Source organism: Typopeltis vanoorti, chromosome 2 (assembly GCF_054136105.1).
Source record: "Typopeltis vanoorti isolate ZY-2024b chromosome 2, IOZ_Tvanoo_1.0, whole genome shotgun sequence".
In the NCBI taxonomy this organism is placed as follows: Eukaryota; Metazoa; Arthropoda; class Arachnida; order Uropygi; family Thelyphonidae; genus Typopeltis; species Typopeltis vanoorti.
Window position 1 is genome coordinate 124,986,695 of NC_143550.1, and position 12,437 is coordinate 124,999,131.

The 12,437-nt window shown below is 34.6% G+C and overlaps 1 protein-coding gene across 2 annotated transcripts in view; it reads left to right on the forward strand.

Moving 5' to 3' along the window:
• The window catches only part of Gart (trifunctional purine biosynthetic protein adenosine-3 Gart), a 270,858-nt gene extending 264,400 nt beyond the window's left edge, over positions 1–6,458 (forward strand). For both annotated transcript variants that reach the window (XM_090408017.1, XM_090408026.1), the window contains exon 21: positions 5,802–6,458. In XM_090408017.1, the coding sequence (XP_090264143.1) occupies positions 5,802–5,987 (186 nt within the window). In that variant the 3' untranslated portion in view covers positions 5,988–6,458. The remainder of the gene's footprint in view (positions 1–5,801) is intronic.
• The last annotated feature ends 5,979 nt before the right edge of the window (positions 6,459–12,437 follow it).

Below are 12,437 nucleotides of genomic sequence, written 5' to 3' on the forward strand. Positions count from 1 at the left end.
TATAATATAACATATCACTCTTTTTAGTACAAATTGTGGCATAATTAGGAAATGCCAACAAACTTGACAAATTTCGAATATTTCAAAATTGAGTGAACAGTGATATTTTCACTGGAAAAACAAACAAGCTGGTATCAAAATTTAGTTCAGCTATACAGTTTTAGTAACAAAAAGCTAAAAATTCACTTTTTGCTGTTTAGTATTCCGTGGGTCCTCCTCTTATCTTTATTGCAGCTTGGCATCGATAGGGCATTGACAAAATCAATTTCCTCATGGATGCAACTGTCAATTCATGGTTCTATACTCCCTTGTAATGGCTGTTTGGAGTTCCTGAAGTGTTTCTGGCTTTCTTGTATATTTCAGTCTCCAATTCTCAGTCGGGTTGAGATCTGTACTGTTTCCTGGCCATGGCAGTCGGTTAATCGAGTGTTCATTGAGCCACTTATTAACCTGTAAGAAAATTAAAGCTTTTCTAAGTACTAAACTCAATTTGTATGATACATTTTGGGTTTACTTACAGTTTTTGTCTTATGACAAGCGGGGGGGCAGAGTCATCCTGAAAGATGTAGTTCGTCATTATGGTAAAGTGGTCTCTGATAGTAGATAGCAATTCTTCTTCTAAAATTTCCTGGTGCACTTGTGCATTCACTGAACCTTTTGTAATATTTTGCAAGCAACCAACACCATGACATGACATACAGGTTTAGATAATCTGACTGGATGAGAATTTGATGGTTGACATCAGACAGTCAGGGTTAAATTTTCTCCTGATCGTTTTGAACTGTTTGTCTGCCATTGGTGCCCTGCAGGTTAAACTTTTTCTCATCAGAAATAATTACTCTTTTCCACTGATCAGGGGTCCATTGCAATGTAACCGAACCAGTCTCATTTTTGGTTAAGAAGGGTTCTTTTTAGGGTGCCTGGTTATCAGTCCTCCCTGTTGAATGAATCTTCTCCTAACAGTTAGAGTTTGTCACAACTCCCATTTCAGTTCTCTGGATGATGCACAGCAATTTTTGAGGGGGGCCACTTTAGAACCCATTCTTGGCATGGTGTAGATCATAGCTTTCTTCCCATCTCCTTCTTCCTTTCAGAAGATCTGGTTTCCTTCACTTTGGACAGCAGCTGTAACACAGTAGATTGACTACAGGACACCCTTTTAGCTATTTCATGAGAGTAATAGCCTTCTCTATTCAAAGCATGAATCACACTTTTTCTGCAAAGTGTTAACTGCATGAAACTAGCCATAGTTATTTCAGCACAGAAATTCGAAAACTAACTCTTGCTGTCTATTTATAGCATAAAAAATTCGAATGCATTAGCAGCAACTATTACATTATACAGAAACCCATGAAAATGATAGATGATGCAGTACAATGAAATATCAAATGACAAACCAATAAAAATGACCATTTAATTATTAAAAATTATATTTATGTAAGGTGATGCAGTTTCTATGAAACGTGAGTGAGTGAGTGTGTGTGCGTGTCATCATCATCATCAAATTCCTGATATATAGCTTCAAGGGGTGTACAGGATATGATAGTACTACATGAAAAATTTACATCATTACTAACTTCCTATCTAGAATTTTCCTCCAAATCAGTCTGTTAAATGTCAAGACTCCAATATTATCAGGTCTTATATTTCTGTCTTCTAAGGCACTTTTTACTGTATCAATCCACCTATATCTTCCTCTGGGTCTTTTTCCTGCCAACCCGACAGAGAACACTTGTTTTGCTAATCTTTCCTCTCCCATTCTGCTTAAGTGACCATACCACCTGAGATTAGCTCTGCTAATGCATTCCTGGATGCTGACAATGTCAAGTTCTTTCCTCATATCCTCGTTTTTAATATGATATTGCCATTGATGCCATTTGTTCATGCCCCAAATTTTTCTCAGGACTCTCATATCTGCAGTCTCTAGTCTTTGGTCAAGTGTTTTACTTCTAACCCAGCTCTCAGACCCATAAGTTAAAACTGGTTTGAACACTGTCTTTTATACAGCTAATTTAGTGTTTTGGCTAATTTCTCTCTTATTCCATATAAATTTATTCATTTGACTTCCTACCATACCAGCTTTGTTGATTCTGTTGTCTATTTTCATATTTAACTTACCATCTTCACTCAAAATCATACCTAAGTAGCTGAAATGTTTTACTTGTTCTATAAGTTCTCCATTCACATTGCAGTTGATATTTTCAATGTTTCTGCCTATTTTCACTGTCTTTGTCATTTTAATAGCTGACCTTCATACCATATCTATTACAATGGTTATTCAATTTAGTCAGGGAATCTTGCAGACTTGTAGCAGATTTACTTAGAAGTATAACATCATCCGCATAAAGCAAAGAGCTGACATTAACATCTCCAATTTTGATAACATGTTTAATACCACTTTCCTTCATAATGTGATCCATATAGATAATGAATAAGAGAGATGATAATGTACATCCTTGTCTGACACCAGATTTAATATTAAACCATCTTCCTGTACTTCCTTCAATTCTCACTGCTGACTTACAACTCAAATAAAGACTAAGTATTGTTTAATATAATGCTCCATTAACACCATATAACTGTAGCATTTGGAATACCTTCTCTCTTGGCACCTTGTCATATGCCCCTTTTCCAAATCTACAAAACTTAAATACAGATTGTTGTTATATTCCTATGATTTCTCAACTATTTGTCTTAAGTGAAAATCTGATCTTGACAGCCTTTATTCTTCCTGAATCCAGAATTCACCAAGCTTCTCTTCCACAATCCTTCTCGACCATTTCTCAAGTATACTTGCATATATCTTACCAGGAACGCTCAGTAATGAAATGCCTCTGTAATTCTCACATTCAGTTTTATTTCCCTTTTTATATATGGATACTATGAGAGCTCTACTCCAATCCTCTGGAATTCGTCCCTCTGTCGAAGTGTTCTGAACTATGCAGTGCAGCCACTGTACGACTTTTATACCTCCATACTTGAGCATTTCTGGTCGAAAATAATCCACTATTGCTGCCTTTCTTATACTTCAAGTATGGATATGTATTCCTGACTGCATGCTGGTCAGTGTTTTTTTACCACTATGCTGTCATCACTGCTTGTTTCATTTAGCAGTTTTTCAAATTAATTACTCCATACTTCAAGGATATCTTTTTCTCCTGTTTTCATGACTTTTGTTTAGCCAGTTTTACACAGTGTTTAGCTTTCTTACATTTGTCTCTGTATTCTCTAAGAGGAGCACAAGCTGACTTATTTGCCAGGAACTTTTGATATGCTTTCTTCTTTTCCTTCACTGCCTCTTTAACTTCCGTGTCCACCATGGAGTTCTGATTATTCTACCTGCACACAGCCTCACCACATTCCTCTCTGGCTGAATCAATCAATGTTTTCTTCAGGACTTGCCACTGAATCTCCACTTGGTTCTTGCTCTCAAACTCTTTCATTTTTCTTCAATAATCTTTGTGTATTTTAGTCTACAGTTCACATCTGAGAGCTGCTCAACTTTTATTCACTTTAAAACTTTCTTATGTGTTCTTCTTTTCAATGTGAAATTCAATTTTATCCTGCTGAAGACTTAAATGGTGATCACTTCCAATTTCAAATCCTCTGTACACTTGGTGTCCTGCACCAGGGAGAAAATATCACTATCAACAATAACATAGTCAGTGAGAGATTTCTTATTTCTTGCATCTTTTCTCCATGTGAATTTGTGCACATTTTTATGTTGGAACATGGTGTTAGTAATAACCAGTCGATGTCCTGAGCAGAAATCCAACAGGTATTTGCCATTATTATTAGCTTTGCTCTTTTCTCCAAATTTCCCACTCTGCTATTTAGATCCCCAACAAGGACCAACTTTTCCTTTTTCATTGTGTCAGTTGCTTTTTCTAAAGCATCAAAAAATTCCTCCACTTCTACCTTAGTAGAACCTTCTGTGGGACCATAGGCACAAATAAGTCTCATTGTCCAGTTCCCCATTCTGATATTTGTCCATATCACTCTACTTGAGACTGCTTGCCATCAAGAAGATTAGCCTCATATTTAGTGTTGAATACTATGTTGTCATTGTCTGAATATAACATTTTGTATTTATTGCTCAGAAAGATCTCACCAGTTTTTGTCTTTTTTTGTTTCAGTCACCCTAGTTATGTCGATCTGGTACTTATCCAATTCCTCAGCTATTTCTTTACCATTCAGGCTTATGTTGATAGTATCAATTTTGAACTCTGATGATGTTGAGTTGGGGTAAGTTTTAGGATTTGTACCAGTAACTGACTTTTCGCTGTTTGCCCTGGTCCCCTGGCAAAGACAACAGGGGCCTTGTTTAACCGGGCGACACCCCAGCTGGCATGAAATTCTGTCATGTTGTACTTTCATTCTATGTTTTGGTTTAAGCCAATAAGAATACAATTTGGTCAGCTAAATCCCAAATTGCCAGCCCATCCTCATACGTTCAATATCGGTGCACCACGAGAAAGTGAGGATTGGACATTAGGTCTGAAGCCCTGGTCTGTTCTCCGCATTCCTTTGAAGGCTATGTGAAGGTCTCCAACTTTTCGTTTTTCACTGTGTCAGTTGCTTTCTCCAAGGAGGCCTCAAAATATTTCTTCACTTCTACCTTAAGCACTCCATAAATATATATATATTGTTTTTTTTTGGCTCCCACTCATGAAAAGTTTTTGCAGACCCATAAAGTACATCAGTGGTGGGATTTTTTTAAATATTTTTATTAATTTTGTATATTTTTTTGTTTTTTAAACTTAATTTTTTACCTTGTCCAGAAGCCCTGCTCTAGGCCTCCAAAAAGTGAGGCGGTGGTCTCCACTGGGCAATGAAATATATCTCTCACTTAAAGACAATCACAAACAGCCATGTGGGATTTGAACCCATGACTTCTTGGTTGGAGAATAGATAAGCTAACCAGGCTGGCTGATGATAATAATAACTAAAATTTATGTCATAACCAGCTGTTTAATAAGTATATGAGTGGTAGATGATACCATTTTTTTAGATAAATTGTATTTAATACATTCTAATTTCCATTACATATGTGAAAACATTATTTTAAAAACAGTATTATAAGTAATTTTTTATCAGGTCATTTTTTTTTTTTTGTTACAACATTATATGTAGAGCTGTTTTTGACTTGTGTATACTGTAAATAAACTTTTTACAGTACACAAATTAAAAACAGCTGTAGGTTCAGTTGGTGGTGGTAATTAGTGATATCACGACATAAGAATATTTTTTAAAAAAATAATACACATATAAAGAATGTTTTATGATGGTCTCCTATCTTTTCCATATTTGTCATATATTTAACTGTATAAATCTTTGTGTGATACATGATTGCTTTTTATCTTTAAGGAAGTTTTAAGATTAAAAACCTTTAAGGGTGAGAGTTTTATATATTACTGAAAGTTACATTCCTAAAATCCCCATCAGTGCCTTAAAATGCTTTTTTGCATTGTTTGCCTGAAGTTATTTGGAATACACTAATGTTAGCAGATAGGTTATTATGTATTTTCTTAATTGTATTTTAGAACTGTGCTGCTAATGTCAGTTTGATTACATTCGAAATTGGATCAAAAATAACACTTTTACTGTAAATTATATCCTTGATTAGTTTCATACAGATTTAGTAATATCCAATTATTCTTTATTGGAAATAAAAAAAAAAATCACACTGATTTACTTAACAACAGTTTTTTAATAGCTTTCTGAACCCAACTAAATTTTCTTTTTTGGGCTAAATCTAGCCTGAATCAACCAAATTTTTTAAAATATATATTTTCATTTAGCCTGAAGTGGATGCTGGTGCAATAATTCTACAAGAAGCAGTAAAGGTAGAGATTAATGATACAGAAAAAACATTACAAGAGCGAGTAAAACATTTAGAGCATAAGATTTATCCCGAGGCTTTGGAATTATTGGCTCGTGAAAAATTATCAAGAAGAGATGATGGAAAACTGGAATGGCATGTGTGATTTGTGACATTCAATTTATAAAAATACTTCTGGGATTGTGATATGACATTAAAGAGTGCCTTGATTTACCTTAAACATTTTATTTTATTTTTTTTTTATATTCCAAGAAAAAAAAAAGTATTTAAATGGTTTCCATATATATTCAGCAAGTATATGATTGATTGTGCCAAATTTAAAATCTGTTGCTTTGTGTTCATGATTCTATCAGACCTGTAATGAAGGAACAGTTTTAAAAAAATCTTTGTAAGATACAATTTTTTTTATAAAATAATATTTCAATATATATTTTAGAAAACATGAAATAACAGCTGATTTTTATATAATCATATAAATCATTTAGGAAATTTTTTATGAATAAAGATGTTTTATTAACATATTTATTTTAATAATGTGCACAATTAAGTAACTGTTGATTTTTTATTTTTATGTTTTGTGAATATTTTGCTTCAAAGCATCATGTATATTATATAGGATTCTGTACAGTTTTATTGATTAAAATATACAATATTTTTGTAAAGAATTCAGCCTGGTTGTTTTATGATTTGTATCAAAAACTTTTTCTGTTCTTTTCTTTTCTACCAAATTTAGAAGATAAATCAAGCATTTGGAGTAGAGTTCTAGTTGTATACCAGTTTATTAAAAAAATAAATAAAATTGAATATGAAACATAAGGCAAAGCATTAAATAATCCAGTTTCCTAGCTTTAAAGACCAAGCATGTTACTTTTCCATGCCACAGTGTAATTACATCCCATAATCTGCTGGTTGGAGAGTAAAAATTTTATTCACTCGACCAATCAATCTGGGTAAGAAAAGAGAAAACTGGTAAGAATAATTTTGGTTTAGGCAAAATAGGGATTGCCATGGCACAAAAGTCTACTTATCAAACTACCATTTATTGCCTAACTTATACTCTTTGCAATTAGATTGACAATTATCTCTCTGTTTATTTACTGTGTCATGTTGAATGGTTTCCTCTCCTCAGATTTCCCATATTATTAATGAAAGTGATACTACATATACCAATCCATTGTCAGAATAGGGAACTACTATGCTCAATTCTTTACCGTACGTAAAAGATATATCTGATCAACAGGAGAAACTAGTATATGTAAGTTCGAAAGAAAATTAGGGATGTGCAATACTGATAATTTCAGAGGGCATTATGTTATTTCATGCAGCAGAATCACATTGATAAGATGCTAGTAAAGAATTTGACATTAATATGCACTTTCACCTCTATCAAAAACCAGTGTTTAATCCTCTTGTCCTTGACCAGAATGCTTATTTCATTTTAACCTTATCCTAAAAGTATTTAAACTGTAAAAATGTTAATTCCAGTTCATAACATTTCTTCAATTCATTCAAATAATATCTTTTATTAGTCAAGTCCAGTCTCCTGCAAACTATAACAAGTAATTTTTAATTATTTTAATTTCTTTCTAAACATACATTGATTAATGCTTTACTTTTATTATTGATTAGTGCTATTCCATTTGGGCCCTCTGAAATTATCAATATTGCAACAGTCAGACTAATTAGCTTTGTTTAACATATAATATTATCTGCAACAATAAAGTGTTTCTAATGTATTTTAAAGAAACAGCAGATATTATCTAAAGGTATAGTCTCTACAGAAAAGTCCTGGATGATCTTTACTATTACATGATCTCCATGGAATCCAAAGACTGATCATTAGAGGCCCATACAAAAAAAAAAAAAAATACTCAACCAACAAAGAACCACTTTATCATTCTTTCTTTTCTGCCTATCAACTAAACTTTGTAATCCACAAACTTTCAATCTATTCTCATAGGGACCATTTCATATATCTGTTACCGCTAAAGCTCGAAAGCCGTTAATGTGCACATTACCTAGCTAATATGCAGATTAACTGATTTGCTCTGTTAACGTGTGGAATCAAGAGTTTTCCGCATTTTACCTAGGTAATGGGCACATTAACGGCTTCCGTATCATTAAAGTTCAAAAGTTTGTATCTCTCATTTCCTTTCCCTACTCCTTCCCCCCTCTTCCTCCACTTTTAGTTTGGTTTTGCCAGTGTCTTGTCGTCGAAAGAGGATGTCCCTGCTGTAGAAATATCTTTACATCAAACAGCAATAAAACAATTCCTTGGTACTGGGCAGGGTTTCAGAAAATGTGACTGTAAATCTAAATGTACCACAAATAGGCGTGCTTGTCGCAAAAACCAATTGCTATGTAATTCAAAATGTCACCAATCTTTAGATTGCACTAATAAGTAAACATAATTTTATCATATGTTTTGCAAATTCATTTCCTTAATTGTAATAATATTTTAAACTGTTTGATTCTTTGTATTATAGTTTTTTAATTGCTGTTGTTCCAGCAAAGATCTTATTTTCACTTTAACAAGTGCCTAGTAGGTAATGTGCAGATTACCTAGGTAATTTGAGAAATGAAACAATTTTCTGCACATTAACGGATCACCCTAGTTAATCTGCAGAATAACTGATTTCTGCACTTTAGCGGTAACATATCTACCACTATCTTGGTCACTTAACTCTGTATCTTCTACCATTCCTTATCTGTCACAAAATCAGGCAATCAGATCTGTATATGGTAGTCCCAGATGTGGCTATGCCTTACAAAGTTTCTGTTCTCTTCTTCTTTTTGCACAGGCAGATGACATCTTTCACAGTCATGCTTCTCCTGATTGGCTAGCACATAATTCTGCTGCCAGATCATGATTGGAGAGAATCCCAGCAACATCACTTCAGGAAATCTATTGAGTTAGCTCTTAATTTAATATCTTTGTTTTATATACAAACTCTAAGGAATGGGTATGTAAAATAGGCTTGTAACATGCATGAGAGACAAGAAAGGTAACTAATGGGGGTACCACAAGGTTCTGAACTCGAGCCACTGCTGTTTAACTTGTACATTAATGCTACTGGAGTTGTCAGGACAGTAATATTCACTTTTTTGCTGATGATGCAAAGTTAGGGAGGATAATAAGGGATATACCTGATACAGAATCCTTGTGGGCTGTACACACTGATTCAATGGACAAATAATAATGAATGTCAGTTCAATGTTACTGAGTGCGAGGATGTATATTGTAGACTGAAGACACTGCAGGTAGAGCATTATGTTAATAGTAATTTGCTGATAATTGGTCAGTGAAGCTAGCCTGGGTGATTGTTTGGAATTATAGTAGAAACAACAAAGGCTATGAAGCCAGCCAGTGTACTATCTCTGTAAATTGCACATAATTCTTTTGGCTAGTTCTTCAGTTTTGTGGTGGAGAAAAAAAAAAAGTTAATAATGGAAAATCCTGCCGTCTTCATATGAGAGTAGCTAACTTGCTTTCAGCTAGAGACCTGGAGATGATGGTGACATAGTTAAAGTTCAGAAGCTGCATTATTAAGCTGGTTAAGTTATCACACTGGATAATAAATGCAATGCTGAAGAGAACACTAACTTGTAGGAATAAGGAAGTTATTTTCACACTTTACGAGTCTTTGATAAAACCAGATCTGGACTATTTTACTCAGATCATTCATAACTCACTTTTGGGTTCTGATGAGATGAGAAGACAACTGAAAAGATCCAGTGGCAGGCAACCAAGATGATATCTGGCTTATGGAATTCTGCATATGAGGATAGGCTGAAGGAATGTGATCAAAGTTTGAGAAGTAAATGGAAGAGAGGAGATATGATAGAAACATACGGATTCTTACAGTATACACACAAATGAGATTTTACAGTTCATGAAGGATGAACCCTGGCCATCCCTGGAATCTGATAAGGGTGTAGTTAAGTTCTGATGGTGTGTGTGTGTAGAATGGACTACCAGTGGTTGTTAAGAGTGCATCTTTGACACTGTTTCTGCATTCAAGGAAATATATAATAAGTAATTAGGCATAGAATAATTGATAAGAGGCACACTTGACTATTTGGAAGGGCTTGCATAATAACAACATAGACTATAGCTTTGTCCACATTTACTTTTCTGTGGAACAACTATAACTAGACCGATCTGTCTTGCTTCCTTTGGCACTACAATGGTACTAACAAATGGAATTATCTCCATGATTTCTTCTTATCCTTTCCATGGTGATACTGTTTCTGCTCTGCTGATAAAAACATCTGCTAAGAATGAATAACTAAAATAACCAGTAACAAAATGAGGTTCTCTTCATCCCTACTCCACGCAAAAATCCTTATTGGAAAAACCAGATAAGTTTGCCATGGCAAAAAAACTAAGCAAAATTGCCATGTTTCCATAAATACAAAATGCCTACTTTGTATTTGACACTGCAGCCGGCAGCTTGCAAAAAAAACATCTAAATTGGATTTTGAAAGTGCCAAATGTAAAAAACTTTGCCTCCTGTTCGGTGGCAGTTGAGCCTTCTGGTCTTTCACCAAGGCCTTTCCATGCTTTCTCATATCCAGATGATACCACAGTAGTATCACTCAAAGATAAGACTAAAAAACATAAAGACTCTTTGCATCAGTCTCTCCTCTGTTTCTTGTGTGGAGGACGAAAACAAATCAGGTGTACCAAGAACAGCATAATGCATGTTTTGACTTTTAGCCAAAAAGACGCTGGAAAATTTAGTTTGAAAATCATTAAGTCGAGAGGATGCCATCTTCTGGTTGTGCTCAAATTTGCACTCCAGAATTAATACCCACCCTGTATTTCCTTTACAAGTTGCTACATACTTGTCTGGCATCTATCCAACTGCATGGAAACAAGTCTACATCTAGCCCTCCTAAAAAGGAGAAAGTCAGCTATATCAAACTATTGTCTCATTGATCTCACTTCAGCCATTTTGAAAACAATGTAAAAGTCCATCAGTTAGTTGGTGATCACAATATGAATTTTGTCACCCTTGCTGTTTGCACAAGCAGACCGAGCTAACTATTCACAAGCTATAGAAGAGTTTAGAGAAACTGCAGTATCATTCTTGGCATTTCTACTGCATTAGATTGAATGCATTACTGAGACCTTTTTTACCAAGCCACCATTGTATGACCTGCACTTTGTAACTGAGTTACAGTTTTCTTCTCTGGTCAATCATTACAGATCATGATGGACAGTTTCTTCTCTTATTAATGCTAGAGTAATCCAGGACTCTATGTATCTATTCACACACTCCTTCCTACAATTTAATAACTTTACTCACTGCCCTCAAATCCCATCCATAGTTTTGCTGATAATAAATGGTACATGCCATTCCACTTCTTTGACAAATCCTACTATGCCCAAAATAATTCAAACTAAATGCTGATCTCTGTTCTCTTCTCTAATGGGAAGAACCCAAGAAAAACCAGCTTTGGCTTAATAGAAAATCCACCCCCTCTCTCTTTCTTTTGTGTGTGTGTGTGTGTGTGTGTGTATACGCTCATGTACATGTGCATAATAATTATTGATAATTGATGATAATAAAAAAGTAAGCCTATTTATGTGCAAAGTATTACCCAAAAAATGATTTGTAGAAAAAATGCTAAAACTTTTAGCATTTATTTTTATTATTTTTAACAATTTTATTGTTTCGTGTACATTCTCTTGTTTGATTCTGAAGCGTGTTAGCAACAGCGGTGCATGGCAGGTTTTTGTCATTCAGTTTACAATTGATACTTGTGTGCTTTGTTTCTTTGTAACTATTTGCAGTTTTGCACTTTTTCGAAAATTAAGCCTCTTGTTTTCACATTCAGTTATCACAGTGCAAAAGGAAAACAGAAGGTGATAGTAAGCGTGAATTCAATGAATATTGAATATGTCTATATTAACATATTTTACAGGGAGTTTTTAAGGATACAAGAATTGTATGGCACATCTGAAGTCGTATGTGAAAAAATTGGCACATGGAACATAAAAGGTTGGCCACCCCCTGGTCTAAGCAAAAACAAGAGCAGCTGCTGGTCAGCATTCCTACACAGTTTATCTTAAACTTATTGAATCAATGCCTTCTATTTTGTCCATCTCTGTTATTTGGAACACAGGGATATATATAGGGTGTCCCAAAATTCACGCAAGATTTAAATTTAGCGTCATTTGTGCGGTAAAGTGTTGCCAACGAGAAAAAAAAGACAGCGCGACAGCTGACAGTTCAGGGTTATTAAAAATGGAGCGCTACACGAAAGAACAACACATTTTCATTGTTGAGCAATATTTTAAAAATAATGAAGGTTTGGCAGCTACAGTTCGCAATTTTCATACAAAATATGGTCAGAATAGTGATTTAACCTCAACTGTGAAAAGATTAATTAAAAAATTCAAGGAAACTGGATCAATTAGTGATCTTATACACTCTGGCCATCCTTCAACAAGTCGTTCAACAGAAAACATCGAAGCAGTTCGTGAAGAGTGTTGCTGAGAGTCCAGGAACATCAATTCGGCACCATGGTCTTGAATTGGGCATTTCGAGAAGCTCTCTACAGCGTATTCTCAGGAAAGATTTGCATC